Below are 24,037 nucleotides of genomic sequence, written 5' to 3' on the forward strand. Positions count from 1 at the left end.
GATTCTTTTGAAACAGCTAAGATATTTCAAACTCTATCGAGCACTGGATTAAATAAAATCATGTAAAATTAAGTTACTCGGAAATTTCAATTATTGTCCATTGTATTTCTGATCTTTTTTTGCTATGTCAAAAAACTTTAAAATCATTTAAAACTGCACGTTTATAAATAATTATATATCTAATGTATCATAATATGATGCGTAGTACATTTTTTACTTCATGCTAAGTTTTGGTTACGTTATAATTATGAATTTTAAAGTAGAAAGAGTGAAAGTTTTGCTGTGCTATCAGACAGCAAAAAATATTTCTAACTTTTATTTTATTTTTGACAAATATCTACGAATAAAAAATAAATAAAATAAAATTATTGTAAGCTGAATAAATAAACTATTAAAGCACGTTAACAAAAAAAAAGATCTATAAATTGCATTTTTTATAAAAGTTCGCATGCAAATTACTGCACTTATAAAAGCAGATTTCGAAGCACAGCCGCAGCACAGAAAACAGCGGCTTACTAGCAGAATTATATCGCTCTAAAAATCGCGTTATAAAAAATGTCGCTAGAAGTAATGCAATTTAAGACAAAAAGTTCAGAAAGGGTTCTAAAGATACTTTGTGGTCGTGCATTTTCATCTCTGTTCTTAATTAATCACAGTAGTTTGAGCAAAGATTATTTTTATACTTACATCGCAAAATCCTAATCTGTGTTCCGCAAGATTTATAATTTTTATTTTGATTTTTAAATTTAACGGTTTTCTGTTCTTGAAGATGATTACATAATGACAGCTGTTTAAAATTTATATCATCATGACATTACGACATTAACACACTCTATACGTCAACAAAGAACTCTCCTTAGTTGTAGTTATATATTTAATTACTAATAATATTATTGAAATAAAATTGATTTATTAATTTTTAAATAATACATATAAAATCAACATACAATATAAAATTATCACAATTCTATATTAGTGTAAACTCTGCACAAACAATAAACCATACATGGACAAAATAGTGCAGTAAGAACTTAATCCACACATTTGTTGTCAATTTGTTCTCTAAGGTTATGAAGTGCCGTATTGTATCTCCATATTTTTGATAATTTAATACACAGTTATATGTGGACGAATTTCATTCAGCTATACTATATTTAATTTAAAAAACATGCTATAACTCTATTAAAATATACATCTCGAGTTTAAGCAATAAAATCAGTCCAATTTTAGTATGTACATATATAAGTACGACTTGATTCATGAGTTGATATTATTCATATTAAGGTACTACATATGTATATGCAAAATATATACTATATGTATATATACAACTAAATATATATCTATATAATATACTATTATATTACACAAACATTAATTTATTTATAACAATAAAAAGGCACCTGTTCCAAGTCTTTAGTCAATAAAATCTAAAGAAAAATTTTTTTTTTTAAGTAAACATTAAATTTGATCTTAATCAATATTCTTGAATTAATACGATATTAATAAATTAAGTTCTAAATTAAAAATATAATGTCACTTATATAAATGCACATGTATTTAAAATATATTGAGAATGTAAATATATTTTTACAGAAATTTTTCAAAACGTACATACACTTTGGTTGTCAAAAAATATTGATTTACGGTAACAGTCCATCGATAAAATCATAGAAGAACGTTAATGAAATATATGGCAAAAAATGATGGATTAAGGCAAAATAAAAACTAGTCACACACATTTTAAGGCACATAAGGCATTTAGGAATATATGTAGTATTATAGAAGATGATTTTTCTATATACATAATACACTTAAATTCACTACAATTGAGAGGACGATTTTTGGTATGTCGGTATTCCTATCTTTCCAGGGTAAATATTGGGTTTTGCTAATACGTTTTTATTTGCAGAATCTTCGCCCACATTTTCCCTATTGATGCGGTTCGCCGAATAACTATATCTTTGTATCTGTTTCGATCTGATCATTTCGCTCTCGATTCCGTTTTCATCCTGGAAGGCGCCGAAATTTTCATCATTTGTACCTATGAATATTAAATAAATCATAACCAAAATTTTATACGAAAAGAACTTATGTTCAAATGCATTAAGTTATAATACCAAAATTGGAAGGGACTTCTCCGAGTTTATTCTTTTCGTTGAATTCAATATGCCAACGTTGAGTCTTAGAGCTTAGGTCGCAATCAGAAGCGACTAACTCATCACCACTGGTTAATCCTTTGGTATCCAAGCACATTTTTGTCTCTGCATGTTGTATTTGATTGCTTTTTAACAATCGCCATTCCTAAATATATTCCAACAAATTAATAAATGACTCGAATATCCATATTTAATAAAAATGTATATACCTGATCCCTTTTCTTTCCGTGACAATCAGACATGATAACAACTCTAGCTTCATTTGGTTCCCTGCATAAAAAAACTGTTATTAAACTAGTTTTATAAAGCTTAGATACTAGAGTTAAAATATACCTTTTGTATTGGATTTGGGCGCATTTTTCTTCAGTTCTCATTTCTCCATTTTGAGTTAAGCTAAAGTGTTGGGAATACTGCAAGGTGGGATGGCAAACGTACACACCTAAAGAACCAAGGTTTTCGCTATCGTGTCCGAGACTATCGATGCAAAGTCCCATGTACGGATTCTTAAATCTGGAATAGAATAAAATGATGAATAAGCACAACACAAAATCGTAATATTTTGAGAACAAACCTTCCGTATCCTTTAACATTTTTTCCCGGAACGAATTTTTCCGGATACACATTGTTCAAATACCATTCAAACGATCTACAGCTTAATTTTTCACGCAATATCTTCCGATGAGTGATGTCACCTATATCAGGTTTGTTCTGAAATATAATTTTTAAAACACACATTAAATATTATATAACAGAGAAAAATATTAATTTAAAAAAAGCACCTCTAAATCTTTCCGATGTGAGAAAAAGAACTTTGCGTATTCATCCATCCAAACCAAAGCAAGTCTTGCCGTGTTGATTCCTTTAATCAATGTGTTATATGAAAATATTTATAAAAAAATATGTTCAATTCAATTTTTAATAAATACCATGAGTGTCTCGGTTGTTGGGAAACTTATAGGGATGAAAATCTCGGAATACATGACCGACTCTTGAGCATGGAATAGTTTCTAAAAGACCACCGCCTAAACACCGTTAAAAAATATTTTATTATTAATTTGGAAAATAAATTCTTAAGCCACTCTTCTAAAAGTTCCATTGCTTATTTGGAAAGTATCTTTGTTAAAAAAATGTGCAACAGTGCATGGATCCTTTTAAACCTAGCTGCTAGAATTGTAAATTATTTATTCACTATTTTGTAATTCTAGCAGTCATGTATAAGAGTCTAAGCACTGTTAGCACCAAAAATCATAATATAACACAGTATTTCTTAAATTTTGTGTATGTAATATATTACGATCAATATTTATATTATCAGTTTTCTATCTATTGATTTTTTTTATTAGTATTCCAGTATAAGATAATTATTGTGTGCATACATTGCCATATTCTGAAGCTCATTTCTAAATTTTCGCCACCCCAGCCATCCATTTGCTCATCGTACGATCCAATTTCCCAGAAGTAGTTACGTTCAATCGCAAACAAGCCTCCAGCCATTGTTGGTGATCTATAATAGGAAAAATATTTATATTAATCTCTTTTATGAGAAATATGTATGCTACAGTACATCTAAAATTATCGGAATGTGTAACTCTATCATTCTAATCATTCTTGCGAAACAAACTGTATCTATCAATGCCTAGGATGGATCTATTGTGTCCATGCCAAACCTATTTCTTTTGTATGGTAATAATCAAAATAGAGTGACCATCATTTGATTTTATGCAAATATAACTACATTTTTTTATTGTTAATATAACGATTTACTTTTTGATTCATGAAAGTGAAGAAAATATTACAGTTCAGACACTATTGTCTAAAATTGTGACACACTATCAACAAAACTAAATTGAATTTGTACTTTTTTAACTATTATATATGGATTAATTGTAATAGTAAATTTAATAATAAACGATAATCAACAATTTAATTATTTATAGGCATACTAATTTTTTAATTATTTAATTAAAATAATATCCGTAAGATATACTAAATGAGAAATTCAAGATAAACTATTACAATCAATTTATTTTAGCTTTTTATATGTGAATTCAGAGCTGAAGAATGATTAAAAATGGCCTTGTATCGAATGAGCATTGTTTAAACTATTCTTTGTAATTATTAGAAGGGCATTCAATATTCCCACATTGGTCACAATGGTCACTCGATGTGATAACATTGTGTAAGAACTACCTTGAAACTTTTAGGGATTGATAAGGGGTGATGTTAAACACTAGCGCGATTGGGTCTTAATTTGCCTTCTCTCCCATTCATTAAAGCGAAGGATAAGTATAAAGGATGTGACACCTGATCAGATCACAAATCATCAATCATTCACACACATCTGACACAAACTCACTCAGCGAAAGCTCTCGGACCGACGACCACTCGAAGAACTCATGACTCGCAAATTCATTATCAGCTAACAAACCAGAGCAACTCGATTTTAACAACTGCGAGTCTTTTCATCATTTGACACCGCCGCCCATATTTCGGTAAATTACGTATTAGGTTGTCTCATTAGTCATTGCATTTGCAAAAATGTTTAACAATTTATAAATTAACGATAATTTCATCATTCAGTTTGTTAACAGTAATCATATCAATAATGGTATTTTTTTATTTCGATATTTTCAACCTTAAATCAACAATTGCAGTGGAGATAAAATAATTAATCTATATTATGCTTTATTATTTTCAACATGGTCATAATCTGACAATGGCAGTTAAAAACATCTGTAATGCAATGAGCAGGGATGGCATTAAATTTATACTGTTAAATGTGGTTCTAAAAATTTCGTTTCGGAAATTTAGACATAGAATATGTACGTAAGAACTGGTTGTTAGTGAGGATATTAGGGCTGCCATGAAAATAGGTCCAATATTAATGATAGAGAATCTAACACAAAAGCTCAACGTGTCACTTACATCAGTCCAGACATTAAAAAGGTAAGGAAAAGTGTTAATAATCTCATAAATTCGCCAAGAAAAACCTCACGCAGCGAATTTCATGCCAATAATTAATGATTCTAGAAGAGAAAGATATATTTTTGAGTCTTTAACATGCGATGGCAATCAACTCTTAATTTCAATCCCGAGAACAGAATTACACCCTAATAAGATAATGTTCTGCATTTGGTGGGATATAAAGGCCATAATTCATTATGAATTATTGGATTATAGGCCGACAATTACGACAGATACATAGTGTGCTCAGCTAATTTGTTTAAAAGCGACTCAGACCATAAAAAATACTTTTACTTATAAATTAAAGAAGAGTAATTTATACTAAGACAGCGCTCGCCCTCATGTATCGCCAAAGACGATAGAAAAAATCAATGAATTTTCGTAGGAACACCTTTCTCATCCACCATATTCTTTAGACATTGCTCCAGGGATCTAAATCATCTATTTAGATCCCTGCAACCGTTTTAAGATGGAAAAAATATTTAAAAAAAACGAAATTACTAATAAAAATACATTTTATTCGAATCAGATATTAATTAACATTTGGAGAAATATTGTAGAAAAAGATGGAGAATATATAATTAATAAAAGTATTACTCGCTTTAAACTCGCACTCTATAAAAACGAAAAGATTTATGGAATAACCTGATATTTTCTCTCTACTCTAGACTTTAATGAACGATTAAAGGCTTTGCGATTGTTGCAACTTCTGACTCATGACAAACCTTTCCCCCGATGTCAACAGTTCGGAATTTGTACAAGATAAGACGTCACAAAACCGAAGTCTTACGTCTATAATCTCTTCAGTTTGGCTGTTATCATTAGAAAATCAACTATAACCAACACTGAGCTATTATGGCTGACTACCCCTAAAAATAACCATTATTAAAAGTCGAATAAAAAAACATAAATGCTCGCTAAAGGTTCAATTTTAAGAGCAAGGACGTCAAACATACGAAAGACATGTTATAAAAAAATTACATCACTGTATTCAGTGACTGTAAACAAATTTAAAAATTTGTTTATTTCTTTATTTTTAACCCAAGATATTGATTGTGAAATGACCTAAATATTATACAATATTTATTATCTGTCAAAATATTAATTAAATTTTTTTTCTAAAATAAAAAAAAAATTTAAGTTGATATTTTATGAAATTACTGTTATTAATGGAGAATTATTATTTAAATCCAAACTATGAAATAAAGTCGTTTTTGGCAGTAACAATAATACACATTTATCTAGAAAAAATGAAGAAATAAAGAAATAAACAAATTTAAAAATTTGTTTATTTCTTTATTTTTAACCCAAGATATTGATTGTGAAATGACCTAAATATTATACAATATTTATTATCTGTCAAAATATTAATTAAATTTTTTTTCTAAAATAAAAAAAAAATTTAAGTTGATATTTTATGAAATTACTGTTATTAATGGAGAATTATTATTTAAATCCAAACTATGAAATAAAGTCGTTTTTGGCAGTAACAATAATACACATTTATCTAGAAAAAATGATTAGATATTAATTCTCTTATTGACTATATTACACCTTTCTCTAAGCAAAAATTAAGCTTATTACTTTAGCATTTATAAGCATTAACATTACCTAGTTGGCGATATGTCAGTTTTTCTCCTTTTCAGTTCCGTTTCACTGATCGGAATCCACGTGAAATGACCGGAAAATATAAAACCGCCCACCTAGACAAAATAATAGTTTTACAATACATATTATAAGTACATAATGTATGTAACTAAAAATGAACTCACTTGAAACGAATATCCTGACGTGCTGTAGTAAAACGTATTGCTATCAATGACGTCAATGATCGGTACTAAAACGGCACGTCGTTCCTCTTTGATGCGCTGTAGCAAAGGTCGCAACCAATCTTTTACCCCTTCGCAGTGAGCGTCCAGGAAAACTAAGACTTTGCCGCGAGCTACTCTCGCTCCTGCCAAACGAGCGCGTATCAAACCAGACCTACAAATTATAAACATTTATAATGATGATTTATCACCTTTATTTGTTATGTCTTACCTTTCTTCTAATCTAACAACTTTCACCATGTTAGTCGGAAGTCTAGTTTTGATATAATAATCTAATTTTTCCTTTAGCACTGGCAAAGCCGAATAATCATCAACTAATACAACTTCGTGTACATGTTTCCCACCAGTGTTTAATATACTCCACACTGTCCTGATGATGACCGAATAAGGTTCGTCATGAAAAACGACTACTACAGAAGCCGATGGAAGTTCAGCGTCGTACTTTTCATTGTCGCATTTTGGATCACGATAATCTGAAAACGATAATATTTATAACAGCATATTATATTGTGAATTAGACATTTAATCACTACAATAAACTTATAAGTATGTATGATTTTATTATCTGCAAATTTTTAAACTGAGTGTATCAATACATTAACATTGGTGACTAGATTTTGAAAATATAAACGGGGGACACTAAAAATAAAAAGGCCATATTGGAAATTTTTGTTCAAGGAGGATAAATTGTTGCAGAGCTAAAAAATAAAAGGTCATCACGAAAATTTTTCTTCAAGGAAAGAACGCCGCGGGAGCTAAAAATATTAATTAAGAACAAGTCATTTCTTGGGGACTTAAAATAAGGTAATTTTGAAAATATTTCTTCAAGAACAAAATTTTTAAGATCCTCAAAGGAGGACGTCTGGTCACTTTAGTTGACACAACTTACAGATGGCCATAAAAACCAATCATCTTATCAATGCTATAGGAAAAATAAAAATATTTCAATTCAATTCAATCTCTTTTTATTGCTGTTTCATTTAAAGGTCACATCATCATCAAATAAGCAAAGCAAAGTTTTGAAATATTTCAAGAATGGTTGATTTGACAATATAATTAAATCGATTAAGCAAAAAATATTGTAAGCATTTTTAATTTATGTCATTCCATTATGAAATCTTTATTTTAGCATTCTTTACATTTTTATGTTATTTATAAAATATATAAGGAGATATCAACGTTGTTTTGCAATATACTATTTTGAAACGACTTTGTGTGTGATACATTTTTCAAATAGCTGCTTTGCCCATTAAAACGATGCTATGGTCTTGAAGTTACGTTGATAGAGACATATTGAATTAAAATATATTTTCTATTGGGTTAAACTTTAAATGATCATTTCCTTAAATGTTTTTAATACTTCGAATAAATATTAAGGTTGAAGTAGAAATGTGAAAGATTACATCATAGTCTACTTTTAAACTCGTTAATATCAAAGTAAAATAAAAAAATGTCCACAAGTGTTTTATTAAATTCTTTCATTAATCGTGCATTGAACGAGAAAAGTAAATGATAATTCAATGTGAGTGTATCAACACTTTCTTTACCATAACAGCATAAACAAAGACTGAATAGCATACAATTGGCAACAATAAAATGATTAAATATCTACAAATTTTGTCATTCAATTATAGGAATAGGATAAAATTGCTGCAGTTTAAATATTAAGGAATTAATATTTCAAAGAAATATAAAAAAATAAAGAAATTCAAAGACACGTTTTACTAAAACAAATAAATTCTTTTAAGATCCTGGTTTTCGATTTTGAAAGTTGTATGTTCTTGTGGCCTTGCCAATCTCTTTCTATAATGCAAATATACTTGCTAATTTTACATTCTATTAAATGAAAATGTCAGATGGTTTTTAGATCTTTGGTTGACACTTTGCTTGAGATATGGAGAAGTATATTATTTAAAGAAAAGTCTTAAATATATTTTAGCAATTAATTAATTAATTATTTTTATCAGAGATTTTTGATCAATAATATAAATTTACTGCTATGGGAAGTGCCATTGCGTTAACAGCGTATGAGTAACAATAATCAAACAAATGATAAAGTGTAAATTATTTTATAATATAATTTCAGTTTTATTTTATTGGGTCAGAAATTATCTAAAAGTCATTTTATATGAAATGTAATGTTAGATATAATTTAACAAATGTTTAATGATGCTTTAAATATTTTTAATTGCATTTTTTAAATAATATATCATATGTGTAACATTGTTATCGACCTTTACTAAACTCGCGAAAGTATCCCGATACGCTGCAGTTTCCTGATAATAACCGTTATTGCAGAGCAGGTAGAAACAAAAACAACACACAATCGTTTTTCTGCGGGATGTATACGATTTTATTATTGTGACTTTTATTATTCTAGCACGCGCGAATGTATGCATGTAAAAATTGGAAGCTGTGGCGTACACTGTCTTATATTATATATTATAACTTTCAGAATTTTAGATAATCGGAGTTCAGGCATTCGGCTTTTATGATTTATATCTAATCCCCTTTATTGGCCAAAAACTAAAAACAGCTCTACGAATGGTAAACTAAGTTTGTCTACACCTGCTATAGAATATCGCCAAACTTTTGAAATAGGTGAAAGCGATATTTATGCTAGTGAGTTTCAAACAAAGTGATTATTTGTGGAAGAATATAACAATATATATTATATATGTACTAGCATTAAACAATAATATATTAAAAAATATATATATATATAAAAGGCCGGAAACTATTTGTGTTAGGAGTTCATCACTGTTTATAAATAGCATTTTGTAATACAAAATCATCACTTATGTACATAGCAATCAAAACAAGCACGTTCAGGTAAAAACGCTTTTGGTGGACGCGAGTTTTAGGTGTTTTTTTACTTAACCTAAATTTGATTTTATAGCATTCAACATTGAAAAATTTACGTGTGAACTTTGAGTGTATTGTGCTGCATCATTGAACTACAGTTGAGAAATAGATCCCAGCCACAATGCGCGTGGAGATAACGATTCGGTGCAATAAATCGAGATAATAAAGTCTCGTGTGATCTTTTGCTCAGAATTTAATAATAACGGCTTTTTTGTTTCGAGAACGGAAGCGAACAACAAAAGAGCACCGCACCGCCTCATAATCAACATTCTTTGTTGTAATCGTTGATTGTTAAATGATTCGTTAAATCAATTCAATCGAACCATATACATGGCTAATTGGAAGCAATTAATTTCATAGATAATGCATAAAGACACGATTAAAAAATAGTAATAAAAACATACATAGTTTCGAAAGTTGCAAAATTTCTTAAATTGTAATGACATTCAAACTACTATATTTTTATGATTTGATATAATCTTAAATATTATTGGCAAATTTAATGTAAATAATTTTAGGAGCAGAACCAATATACATGTATTACAAAACCAAACTGAATTAAATAATATATTTAATTTCTATATAAAAGTGCAGTTATCGTAGAAAAAATTCTTCCTGCGCGGCAATAATTTTTTTGAACGATGGTAAATGACAATCTAATCTCAATAACATATATTAAAGCATTGTACTCATTTAATGAGTTGCGCATGAATCGTATACGTTAATCACAAAACGTACGAGAAAATTTTACGACTCCGCCATCTTTATGTTAATTTCTCTAAAATTATAGAGAAACGAATGACAATAAATTCGGCACATTCGCTTTTCGATTGGATTACATTCACTAGCAAATCAAGGTTTTTCGTTTTTGCAGTCGACTTAAACGTCAGTGACTCAGCGGTCGGTGAACTTTGTCGGTGAAGTTACCCTAAAATATATACATAAGTATTTAAAATTCTCTCTTTCTCTATACATTATTAAAAAAAAATATTTTATAAAATATACATATTTAATAAAATACATACACTGGCAAAAAAACGCGAAATTTCATTGAAGCGGCAGGATAAGGGATGACTTATCTAGTGAATAGTATAATTTTCCGAAATTTTGATTTAGCTTAGGTAAAAGCGATAATAGATAATTCAAACGGGATACAAATGTAAGTCAGGTTCGCTGTCGAAGCTCATTTTATCGAAAAGCCTGCCTACAGTGCTTACGCTACATATACCCATTGGCGCCCCAGACACTGCAGCCTTTTGGGCTGCCCTAAAGTTACCCTAAAATATATACATAAGTATTTAAAATTCTCTCTTTCTCTATACATTATTAAAAAAAATATTTTATAAAATATACATATTTAATAAAATACATACACTGGCAAAAAAACGCGAAATTTCATTGAAGCGGCAGGATAAGGGATGACTTATCTAGTGAATAGTATAATTTTCCGAAATTTTGATTTAGCTTAGGTAAAAGCGATAATAGATAATTCAAACGGGATACAAATGTAAGTCAGGTTCGCTGTCGAAGCTCATTTTATCGAAAAGCCTGCCTACAGTGCTTACGCTACATATACCCATTGGCGCCCCAGACACTGCAGCCTTTGGGGCTGCGCCACAGAGACTAGGCTTCCAAAGTTTCTGCCCTCAACAACCCTGCCCCACTAAACCTACGCCCTCATCAAAATAAAAAAGCATTGTGAAAGTTTTGATTATTTTACTCATAAACTGCTAAAATTTTGCATGTTTTAATAATAAATTTTTATTTAACAAAACATATTACCCGTTCACGTGTTTTCGTGTGATAACAAAACTTGACAGTCAGGCTGTTCACGAAATTCTGAGCGATAAAAAATAATGTAACTTTAGCTTGTAAAAATATCGTGAGAACGTTATCAAGAGATGGCATTACATACATTTATTTGGCAGAAGGAGCAGGGGAGTAAAAACAGTATTCTAATTTCATTCACCCTTTTGCACATAATTTAGTTTGTCGTTTACATTTACAAGGTAGTTGTATTTACCGGTGTTACAGAAATCTATTTGCATAGAGAATAGTCACAAAAGTTAAATACTATGTGTTATATGCGAAACTGCATTAAAACATTTCTACTTTTTTAGAGGAATAATGTTGCTTCATTATTAAACAGAAGGAAAATCAAGGTTTTTAAAAATGTCTATACTTTATGTACTGTCTTTACCTCGACTTACGAACCGCTCTACATACGAAATTTTCAAGATACGAACTTTTTTTTAAAATCTAAATTTGATCTCTACATATGAACCTAAATTTGAGACACAAGCAGCGATGCACTGCGCTTGCGCGCGAGCCGAAACAATTCATCCGAGCAATGTTTGTTGTTACTACGTCATATTTATCTGAAATACGACGCAAAGAATGGCGTGTGTGACGTAAGCTGCTTTTTATGTAATCAATAAGATGTAATAAGAAATTGGGTTTCGAGATACGGACCACAGTCGGGAACGAATTAAGTTCGTAAGGTGAGGGTACCACTGTATTTGATTTCTGTACTTCGTTTTTATTTTTTTTTCATCTCTAGAATTAAATGAAATGTTGTTATAAAATATAACACGTGCTTCATTTTTGAAGAGAAGTACTTCAGCCAATCCCTTTTTAGATCATTTGTTTGAATACAATTTTTTTGGTGGTCTTTAATACCACTGAAATTTTATTTCATGTATTTTTATGAAAACGTTAATTTTTATAGTTATGATAAATTATTTATTGCCATTTTTACATATGTATTATAGTAACGGTCAGTTGTATTATTATTTTTGCTTGGGATGTTTTAATGATTTTTCTCAAAACCGAGCAGAAACTGCTTCAAAACTTAATTATATTTTTTATTAAGACAATGTTAAGGAACGTAGGGTGGATTAGTGGTCCCAAAAAAATCGCGCTTGTGATGAAAAATGTTGTGCGACCAAGAAGTTGAAGATTGACGATTGTCATATTTTTGTGATTGCACATTTAATATTAATTTTAGAATATCGCAATAATACAGTGAAATCTCTCTGTAACGAATACCGAAATAACGAAATTCCCACTATAACGAATCTTCAATTTGTCTCAGAAAAACTTTTATACAAAAGGATTTCATTGTAACGAAGACTGATCTCAGTATAAGGAAATATTTTGACCCGAATTTAAGAATGACGTTACAACTTGACACAATATTTCTCTGAATTCAGTTCGTCCTTTACTTGGCGTGTGCCGGATGTGTTCACAAGCGACATTCAGTGTTTCGCCGACACTCAAACTTTTTTTAACAAATTTTATTGTGTTCATTACAGTATCATTAAAAATGGACAAAAAGAGGTTATTTTGTTGCTGTAGTAATATGGTTTTTAAAAAAAATAAATATATTATCTTCCTTACATTCAATTCGGTCCCATGAGCTTCGCTATACTGAGATTTCACTGTATTTATTTTCGAAAGATTCATCCCTCTACTCATTTTAAAAGTAACATTTATTAAATTTGAGTTATAAATGTTTATTATTTAAATGTCGTTTTCGTAGTTCTAAGCCATTGAGATATCGTGTTCAACAAATAAGATATGGATTTAAAAAAAAAACTACGGGTGTTTAATTTTATAATACCGGTTGCACCGAAGGTCATTTTTTGTCCCAATACCGGTATTATTATTAACGGTACTACCGGTATTTCAATCCTTACTTATAATACTCGCTATTTCTTTATGAAATACATCAGTTTATATTTCAACGTAAGTCACTATTTAAAGCAAATTATAAATCATAGGTTTACAACCAAACGTAAAATGAGAAAACTGTAAATTAATCGAGCGTATACACGATCTACAAATTAAGTGAAAACGTTCAATAGATATTTTATAATACGATTACTAATCGCATTAAGTATTACACGCGTTAAAATTCCTCTTATCTCTATAATAAGATATGCACAATAATACATAGTATGTATAAATTCGATAAAAATAAGCAAAAACACGATTTGCTCTTTTTAATTACAAATAACCGGTCCTGGTTATCAGTTAATTTATTCGTAAATATTATCAAAATAGTTTATCGATTAATAATCAAGCCACGAGGCTGAAACTGGTATTGTAAAACTTTTAACAAATTAAGTTAAAACATATTTTTATCGCTAAATTAAAAAGATATACATAAGTGTAGCTATTTTATTTTCTGTCATGTCAAACACGAAACTAGGCATTCTGGTTTCTTGATGATACATTTTGATAAATAAAATATATATTTGTAATACATAGCATGTGATTACAATAAGTATATTATTGTAAATTAAAGGACGTAGCAGGTACCAACATTTTTTCCTTAAATCTGAAACCTAAAAATTCTGCAGATTCCTTAGGAAGATCTATGACTAAATAATTTAACTCGGACTGAGTGAAAAGTTTTGGATCATTACTGCCTGTATGTTTAAGACAGTGTTTCGATATGTCTAAAATATTTTCTAGTGTATATGGAAGGGAAAAAACAGGTATTCCAGATCCATGTGGGACAGGTCGTATTGCTGACGGAATGTTAGGATAAGAAATCTCCTTTTTGTTCTTCAGATTAAAATCTTGCACATTACTAGAGCAAAGGTAACAGTCATCACTATGATTTTTGGCTCCTTCCAAACCATTGGTATACCAAGGCGAAAATAATACTTTTTAGTTTCCCTACTTTCCCAGCTCTTCCAAGTGACATTGTATAATTAAAAAGTAGTTTTACAAAGCTCGGAGTACTATGACACGTAGATATACACTGTATGTGGACGAAGGGACCGGAGAGACACTGAGATTGAAGGGAAAATGTGTGGGGGTTGGGAAAACAGATAATATTGTTGTAATTATGTTAGTATCAACTAGTTTGAAGACAAATGCTTTTGATTCTGTTTTGTATTATCTTTTTAAGTGTTATGACACACAAAATAATTATTTATTATACATAAAAACCGTTTCACTGTACTTTTAATTTTATTAAATGGCAAAATTAAAAGTATGATTTGAGAAGAAAGGTACGTGATCTAGATTTTTCATTATTTTTTCAGTAATCAGCACATGAAAAACTATATAAATTACTATTTATATTCAAGACAACTTTTACATCGCAGGTCTGTGTAATCGAAGAACCAGAACGAAGCAATTTGAGTTTCAGTATTTATGATTGAACGTTACAGAAATTGCCAATAATAGTTGATGCTACTTTACATTGTTCATATTTCGAACAAGATAAAGATAAACAACCTCTTTGAATTAATAGAAAGATGAGATTTAAGTTTAGCGACTGGTACATTTTTTTATTAATGTAGTTTATAGATTACTTAAGCAAGTAGTTGAGAAAATTCAACAATTTTTTGGCATTCAAATACTTCCGAGCTCCCTCAAAAGCTTACAAGAAGCCATACATGTTTTCAAACATCTGGCACGGATCGACCTTTTTTATGCAGCGACTGTAAAATATTCGTACAAATTTAATTTTTAACAAAAAAATGCTTTATTAAAATTCTGGAGTTGACACTTTTCTCGAGAAATAATATTCGAAAAGATAAACTACCCAAAGACCCTATAGAAGTTCATAAATCGATTTATTTATTAGTTGTTCGGTAATGTTTTTAGTAGCTAGAAAATAAGGGTTGTGTGGTTTAAAACAATTGTAAAAAAAAATTCGGTCAATGAAAAAAATAATCTTAAAAATATATCCAAAAGTTGTCGAGATAAAGTAAGCTGAAAGTTTTATATATATTTTTTAAATCAGACAACTATCAACCCTGGTTACGAATAATATTTGAGCCGTGAACTGATATGAATTTTACCTGTCCGTTCTAGACACAAAAAATACAATGTATACATTAGACAAGAGGAAATGTGTTAACACGACAAATTTTTTTCGCATGACTTCGCGTTATTTTCACAATAACGTGTAATTGTGAAATTTAATTATCGATTATAAAAAGCTATTTTATAAATATATTTCATGGAATTATTTTTAAATTAAGATAGAATAGCTGGTTGGGTTCTGACATTTGGCTAAAATACCGAAACTTTATTTTGTCATTCCAGATCTGGAAAATTTCAATTAGCGAATCCGAGAAACTTATTAAATTGACAATGTATTAGAAATTCGCTATATGCATTGCTGACTTCGCTGTAATGAGTTGTGTGGCACATACGCTTTAGATGACGACACGTGATGAAAATCTGCCGATGATGTATGTTACGATATTAAAACAAAACTTTTGAAAAAAAATCTTGATAGCTCTACAACTACCATTTAAGAAGCGTTACTCTAATAATAAATACAGCAACGTGAACAGTAGCTTTCCAGGTACTGTGGGGTCCATCGACGACCGGCGGCATGTACAATGGAACGCGGGAAACGTCATAAACCAAATCCATTCGTTTTTACGAAAAGTACTGTCGGTCATATATTCCAGAAGGATTATTCAAATGAATCACAGCGGTCCTTCGAGACATTCTCGAGCATATATTGTATTGACAGCTTATAGGGTATGCCTATATCAAATTTACATTAACCAGTTCAAACTTTTAACGGTCGCACAACATAAAAATGTTTAGTAAAGAAATCCAATTGCACCCCTAAATCTCCATAATTGGTAGTTGCGAGCACAAAATCTTCCTCAGGCGAATCAAGCACTTATATTCTGAACTCGCTTCCTACAACATCAATAACTTCCACATGAGCTCATTAACTTGGATACACGAGAGTCGTTACTGACTAAAAATATTGAGAAAGCAACCGCTTCTCTCTTCACGTCAACACTGGTCCAGCTACGAAGTCCAGAACTTGATCTTTAGATAAAATTGGATCTTTTAAGCGCATCAAATGACACGAGGACTTCATGTATATAACAATAAATATACTAACTGTGACTCAAAACTGTTGCACAATAGTTATTTATAAACTCGATTAAGGACAAATAAAAATGTAAAAAAAACAATTATTTTTAGCATAAATAATATTTAAATTAAATGCTTACTATGTAAAGGTAAATATTCTATTCATAGACCCATTTTGTATTTGAATACTAATTAGGCCAAAACTGGCAGTTTCGACATAATAAGGTAATAGCTTATAATTACACAATATGTTTAATTTTAAGTTTAAGCGTAAAACACGTTAACAATAACCGATTGAATTTTGCCTAATTTTATAATACATACATTCTTACTTATTGTATATAATTAGATCTTTATAAAAAGTTAAATTTTTTAAAGAATTATTTATATATATAATATTATTCACTGCGGTATAAAAGCTACATTATTTAAAATGAAAATTTATTTAACTAACTGTTTCAGCAAAATTTCAACGTAAACCTCTCTTAATCACAGCTCTGAGCTAAGTAAGTAGTTTAACAAATATGAGATCATTACCCTGATATTGGTTACATAATCAAACGATAGAAAGTGCAAATAAAAAACAAGAGTGCGAAAGGTTAAAAAAACAGTCGTCTATTTGCACAACATATTGTAATCAGACAGGGAAATTAAACGACGAAAGAGTGTAGTAATCTCACAAATTAACGACGTTGTGATGTGTCAACATGGTCAACATGGTCAACGCATACAAAAACGCAACACGTTCGTTTGACATTTCAAAAACATGCGGTGAAAGTGATTAAGCAGATGACACTCCTAAATTAATTTTCTGCAATATTTTATCACTTGCATTATTTTACACAAAAAACTACACCATTATAATACAATAACAATAATTATACGTTTTTAAGAAAGCAAACAAATTATTTTTTTATAGATTTTAACTCCAAAGTATATTACTGAAAGGTTCTTATCGTATGGATATTCCAAATTACTTTAGATTAGATTACCGAAAGTAAGAGCTGTAGAATCATATAAAATAACATTGATTTCAAAAAGTCTGAACACGTAATTCAAAATAGCTCGTATTTTTCGGGTTACATTTTTTTCAATCAGTATTTATTACAGCTCATTAGTCAGGATTTATAAAGAATAGCCAGTATTTATATTATATGATCTGTATTTTAACCTCAAGGTCAGTTTTGTTAACAATTGGTCAGCATAAAGGCAAACTTGTTTGGTTAGGCTCGCAATTAGATGTCAACACAGCAAGCCATGTGTGCCTTCCGTCGCCGCTCTGTCGTTATTCCCTCTTCGTTCGTCGCTCTGAATACCTTTAACCAATGCTCTCTCGCATCTAGCATGTCTAACAGTTTTGGTACGAGCGAGATATTTTATAAGATATTTCTAAAATAAATAATTTATTGCCCATTTGTATTTATAAATGTTATATTATTTTTCAATTCATATGATCGTCCTATATTTTTATTTTAATTCTGACTGTGAATAATATAATTATGACCATTCATTATTTTAATTCTGATCGTCCTATATTTTTATTCTGACTATGCAATTTTTACTATAACCATTTGTTACTTAGTTTAACTTATGATCAGGCTGTTAATAAAAATCTAGCCGAGATTTGATTTTTAATCTGTCCCAGTTTTGAATTAAATTCTGACCATTTAATTTGTTGCCATTCGAAATTATTTGGGTCCCTCTGGTAAAAGTATTATTATATTTCTGAAAGAAACTCCGCAAGTACTTTCAGCACTGTGTTTTAATCCAATCGTATATTTTTATCTTGTTAAAATTTACGTGTTTGACCCTATGATTGGTTGTACGCCGTGAGGGATGTTCCAGAACGTGTAAATACACAGCGCAGTACGGTTGTCGAGATTATAATCTAACTGACTTTTCCACGTTATTTTTTAAACATAAAAATGTCTTTTGCGAGCACCGATTATCACAAATAAACGGAAAGATCGTTTTAAAAATTATTCTTATAGAGTGGTTTTTAAGATTTTTTGATTTTCGGTGCCCTTACTGAATTCAGGTTTTTTCATTTGATTGGTGCGAGTGAAATTATATGATTCTCTAAACCGTCATTTGTCATTTGTAGCTATCCTTATTAGATATTACTACAGATTTCTGATATGAGAGTATTGGTTAAAGTGTATTCAAACTGAATTTTAGTCAACAGGAGGGCGCAAAAACAATTCTCAGAAGTGAAAAATTCACGTCAAAAGCAATAAAATTGTTTTCTCATGGCCCGGGTTCGCTCTCGGCGGCCCTGCATATAATCAGATTATTATATTTTCACTAGTATAAATATATATGTATATACCTGTGAAAATGTGATTTCACAGTTTCAACAGTTAATGAAATTATATTTGGTACTTGTTAATTATATTTACGCCACGCTCTGAAACTAATGGTTATGAACATTTAGGGTTTATTGGCCATAATAAAAATTTAAAACATAGTTTTTTATCACCTTGCGCGTTTTTATTCCCAAAGCATCGATTAAAAATCAGAATTAACCGTTTATCCATGTTGTCGATAACACTAAATAGCACACAACGACACTAATAAACGGTTTATTGCGATTTTTAACTGTTTGATAAAAAAGTAAGTTTTAAATTTTAAAATGTATTTATGTTGCAAAACGTTGCTGGCCATTTTCGCAGACGTTAGGGCCATAATCCAGAGAAAATATTCATAATAATTTGGTTTCTGATCGTGGCGCCGGTATAATATAACTTTACTGAAAAATAAATGTTCACTGTAACATTGGCTTTAAATATACAATAGAGAAAGTATTTTCAAAAAATAATTTACCTTTGCATCATCTTGAAGTTTTTCCTTTCTCGGAAATGTGTTTGGATTCAAATTTTAAAGGAATATTTTTAAAATGACGCAATTCTGAATTGTACTTTAAAAACCAGTGTTGCAAAAGTAGTGACATTATTAATGTGCCATATTTCGAATCAAATATATGATAATTTCTGTAAATGGAGCATATTTTGATTATTGAAAATTGTTGTTGAAAAATTGAAATATTGTTATAGTTAAAACATTGGTAAAGTAGATTCCTGCTCTAAATATTAAATATTTACGACAACAGGTATGAATGAACAAAACGACACTGCAGTACAAAAAAAGTTAATTAATTAGTATAAAAAAATTAATTAGTATTACCTTTCAAAGTTCTATTGTAAGAGATCTTGTCGCTGAGGAATTCGTTCAAAGCTATCCTCTTGTAGTCTTCGTCTCCTTTAGTTTTCTCCGAACCCTCGAGATAAGCCGGCTCGCCTTGATCCCCCAAACCCGGAACGATCCTCGCCTCGTCCGCCTTGACCAGATTCTCCAAATACCTGTCCTCGCCGCTTGGCGTCGAGTAATCCTTCGAGTAGAACAAACTGTCGGGCATCAGGCTCTTGTCCTTACCGCGAACTTTATAAAACGTGATCGCGCAACTAAGGAATATGAACACTAAAATGCACTTGAGCATAAATATCACTTTTCTGTTAGAAAACTTCATCTTGGACGGATAAAATTAAATAAAACAAAACGAAAACAATAGTTTGCGGCGACCGCCGCCGATCAACGACCGACCATGACGGCGACAACCGAGGTTATGGCCTAGTGATGTGTCCGATGAGAAACTTTTCAGTGATTCGGAATAACGAGCGCTCGTTACAGCGGACGGCTGCAACAATTCAAACGTCACATTTCATCAATGTAAAACTAATACCTATCAAAATATAAGCAAAATCATTTCACTTTATTAATTGTTAATTTTTTTAATAAATTTTAACCAAATTAAATCCCATGACGCCTTTAACCATTTCTAAGCTACAGATAAATTAGCCATTTTTGCGACATATTTTCTAAAATCATTTGTATAAAGAATAATACATCATTTTTATTAATTTACTCGCACTCAAAATTAGACTATAGGTTATGTTAATTATGCTTTACCAATGCTCATTTTGTCATTGTCACAAACATTTAAATTATTTAGTCTCATAAATAAATGAGTTTATCAATTAATCATGATATAATAATAAAAAACTTGAGTTATAAAAGAGCACTTCATGATGTTTAAATGATTTAAACTTTTTGCGGTTTGTGTTCAATAGCCTAAGTGTGCATTTGTCACAAGTGTTCACACTGTATAAAATGTTTTTGTGTTCAACTGACGTGTGTTCAGTTGTCATGTGTTTAACTGTGATGCGTTCAGTTGTCTGTATTGTATTCGATATTGCTTTCTATGAATAGAACAAAAAAGGTAAAAAGGTGTTGAGTTGGAGGTTCGCCATTATGCACTTGCTGGGACGACGAAAAAAATACACCTTTCATAGAATTGAGGCATTTATACATTCCTAATTTTACAATACCAGTACTTTTTAACAGTATTAACGAAAACGAAAGTAAACAAATATAATAATCTATTATAAATTCAAAAACATGTAAAAAATGCATCAAAGTTGATAAAATAATCAAAATACGTATAAGAACCGCCATGTCAACTTTCAATTGGCCACAGCTGTAAATAAAATATGTTCTATAAATATTTTTTTCCATGTTGAGAACCATTTTCCTAACCAATACTTTGGAGCAAATTGCTCGCTTGCGCCATCTTACGGGATTACATCGAAGCAGTTTTTAGGTATTTCATTGTTGACTGGTAGCTGATTCTATTTATTCCCAAACAATATTCTCAATCCAGTCAATATATGAACTTACTCTGGTGTATACACCGGGAATTTTCACTCTACCACATCCAATACCAAACGAAGTCACACCAACAATAAAATGATTGCAAAATAATTTTGTTTCATAATAATAACCATAATAAAAGAGTAATGGACCTCCACTATCGCCCTGAAATTAAATTATCATATGAATTCGAGTTTAAAAATAAAATAAATATTTTATGTAATAATTATAGATTACCGGACATGCGTCTTGCTTTCCTTCAGCTCCGGCACAAATCTGTGAGTCGGTAATTCCTTTTGGTAAGACTCTTTTTCTACTCTGATAACTTGCATTACACGATTCGTTATCGTATATATTTAATGTACTTACTTTAAGAATATCTGATGATCTAGCTATAAAACTTTATATTAATGTATATTTTTTAAATACATGCTTTAGTAATAAATATACATACCAAATTCTGTTTGACCCCATCCAAGTGCGTTAAATACTCTATTATTGAGATCATTTGTTAGCATTAAGCACGCTGGGCTATAAGTTGCAGTGGAACTAAAAAAAGTAATATAATTATGACTTGAATTATGTATTACTTACATTTATATATTACACAAATCCTTACCGAACTCGTTCAGCTAGTTTGAGTAGTGCAATGTCATTATACTTATTTGGAGCGTTATACTGTGGATGATTTATTATCTGAGCGATTGCTACATCTAGCTCAGTATTATCCGATTTCCCTAAATTGACAGTACCTAGTTTCACTATAGTTGGTATATTGCTGTAGGAATAAAACATGTATGTATTTCTTGTTGCATTGATATAATATATATTTTATTTATTTTAATTACAAATCTGACACTCATGAATTAACATGTTTTCCCAATGCGTCATTATGGCCATTATACAATTAAACATTTAAAAAAGAATTAAAAAACAGTTATAGTGCACAACTAAAATAGATGAACACCATCCCACATAACTTTTTCTAATTCATCATAGCTATCGTCACACTACATATGCTGAACCAAAAATGTTTGATACTGAGTATTTAAAAAAATATTTTTCTTTAACTGTGTAAAATTAAAATTGCATAAATCAAGGTATAAGTGCATTAATTAGGAACGGTGCGTCAACACAATGAAAATAGGTTGTTTAAATACCACCGTTACTTTTACAAACCTACTAAGCTCGTTAGATGATGTAAATGTGCAGTGAGCTGCAGTTAATATATAATTTTCACTAATGAGAGAGCCTCCGCAGTTCCAAGCGTAGCCAGTCTCGTTCACCAAAGGCCAGCCGATTGCTGCCTAATGTAAAAAAGCATATTAGATTTGATATTGAAGCAATATTAGTATATTATTTTATATATACCACGCTTTTAAATTCGCCGAAGTGTGCATCTCTACCGTTAAAATGTGGCTGATCTGAACAATCTGAATATTTTTCGCAATCTTAAAGAGAAAAAATGGTATCATTTATATAAATAAATTAAAGCAAGCTAAACATATATAATAAAAGGTTAGACGTGTGTATATTAATTCAACTGCTTAAAACATATGATATAATATATTAAATTGGCAGGGAGAAAAATGGTCGAAAAGCCGTTGGCCAAATTCACGGGCGTGAGCATCTGAAAATTATGCAATTAAATTATAAGCCATGGTGAAAAGCTCAGTCTGCATGTAATATACATGTATGGGTATTTACATGTGCATGTGTTATGCACTTCATATAATTATATTAGATATTAATACAAATTTAACGCTTAATACTATCAATATATAATAAGAATTATACTATACATTTTCTGGCTAGTTCTCCGGTCACTGATGTTCTACTCTCTGTCTTCACTAGATTTGCTGTTACTCTGGGACAACACACCATCAGTGTAAAGCCTAAATAAAATATTTGATATTATAAAACATGTGAATGTTCTGATATATTTTTTTTTATATATTTCACCTTCAAATCCACAAATCACTGGGTTTATTCTCAACGTCATCCACTGTAATAGTGCAAATGGACACTGACTAATGTATTCGCAAACACCTTGTGTTTCACAATTTACATTACATTTATCACCAACTAGAATGTAAGTAAAAATATATAAATAATAAATATTTATGTTGATATGATGAATTGAAGCAATAAATACATATATAAAAATGCATACCATATAATTCACTTTCATTACGAAGCAATATTGCAGTTACTGTGCTTATAAACATAAACATAAACATCAAAATATTATACTGGTCCATTTTATACATTATGACAATGTGAATATATTATTTTTTAAATAAATAAGCAATTAGTTGTATATATGTATAGTCACAGTGAGAAGATTCGTCTCAAACTCAAAATACGAACTGAATTAGCGTTCAGTCGTTGTTTCCAATTTATTAACTGAAAAACTTGTTTTGACCACTTTACAAGGTTATTTTGCGAATATTAAACCACATATATTTGAGTTCAGTTAGAATTCTGTTTCTGCTTAAATGTTTTTTAGCAAGTTTTTTTTTATATACTAATACATATACATACATACATGCTATTTTAGTATTGTGTTTCAAAATATTTTTGAACAAAGTAAAAATGTATGTAAATCTAATCGAATAAAATATTTTTATGAATAAAATACATTTT

The 24,037-nt window shown here is 30.1% G+C and overlaps 2 protein-coding genes across 2 annotated transcripts; both read right to left on the reverse strand.

Annotated features, from left to right (window-relative positions):
- Window positions 1–893: 893 nt before the first annotated feature.
- Window positions 894–20,313, reverse strand: LOC148227999 (polypeptide N-acetylgalactosaminyltransferase 1-like). Its single transcript, XM_088200863.1, has 12 exons — window positions 19,868–20,313; window positions 7,164–7,425; window positions 6,896–7,106; window positions 6,735–6,826; window positions 3,536–3,663; window positions 3,086–3,181; window positions 2,939–3,018; window positions 2,731–2,867; window positions 2,493–2,669; window positions 2,369–2,429; window positions 2,121–2,304; window positions 894–2,044 (listed from the first exon to the last, which is right to left on the reverse strand). The coding sequence occupies exons 1-12, from the start codon at window positions 20,208–20,210 to the stop codon at window positions 1,824–1,826; spliced, it is 1,992 nt and encodes a 663-aa protein (XP_088056989.1). The 5' UTR covers window positions 20,211–20,313; the 3' UTR covers window positions 894–1,823.
- A 712-nt stretch (window positions 20,314–21,025) lies between these two features.
- Window positions 21,026–23,785, reverse strand: LOC148228000 (trypsin-3-like). The gene is made up of 9 exons (XM_088200910.1): window positions 23,565–23,785; window positions 23,354–23,476; window positions 23,194–23,286; window positions 22,763–22,842; window positions 22,571–22,698; window positions 22,011–22,169; window positions 21,846–21,940; window positions 21,629–21,783; window positions 21,026–21,556 (listed from the first exon to the last, which is right to left on the reverse strand). The coding sequence occupies exons 1-9, from the start codon at window positions 23,659–23,661 to the stop codon at window positions 21,374–21,376; spliced, it is 1,113 nt and encodes a 370-aa protein (XP_088057036.1). The 5' UTR covers window positions 23,662–23,785; the 3' UTR covers window positions 21,026–21,373.
- Window positions 23,786–24,037: the final 252 nt, after the last annotated feature.

The sequence above is a fragment of the Plectrocnemia conspersa genome, unplaced genomic scaffold (assembly GCF_051122295.1).
Source record: "Plectrocnemia conspersa isolate PC_06_02 unplaced genomic scaffold, ASM5112229v1 ptg000012l, whole genome shotgun sequence".
NCBI lineage: Eukaryota > Metazoa > Arthropoda > Insecta > Trichoptera > Polycentropodidae > Plectrocnemia > Plectrocnemia conspersa.

Bases quoted from the DNA above. Each gene is read 5' to 3' on its own strand.
- LOC148227999 (XM_088200863.1), bottom strand. From the start codon at position 20,210: ATGAAGTTTTCTAACAGAAAAGTGATATTTATGCTCAAGTGCATTTTA. The intron at 7,426-19,867 runs GTAATACTAATT...TATCGTTTTCAG, and splicing joins TTACAATAGAACTTTGAAAG to ATTATCGTGATCCAAAATGC. The intron at 7,107-7,163 runs GTAAGACATAAC...TATAATTTGTAG, and splicing joins GTTGTTAGATTAGAAGAAAG to GTCTGGTTTGATACGCGCTC.
- LOC148228000 (XM_088200910.1), bottom strand. From the start codon at position 23,661: ATGTATAAAATGGACCAGTATAATATTTTGATGTTTATGTTTATGTTT. The intron at 21,784-21,845 runs GTATGTATATTT...AAAGTTTTATAG, and splicing joins ATGGGGTCAAACAGAATTTG to CTAGATCATCAGATATTCTT. The intron at 21,557-21,628 runs GTAATCTATAAT...ATTTAATTTCAG, and splicing joins GAAAGCAAGACGCATGTCCG to GGCGATAGTGGAGGTCCATT.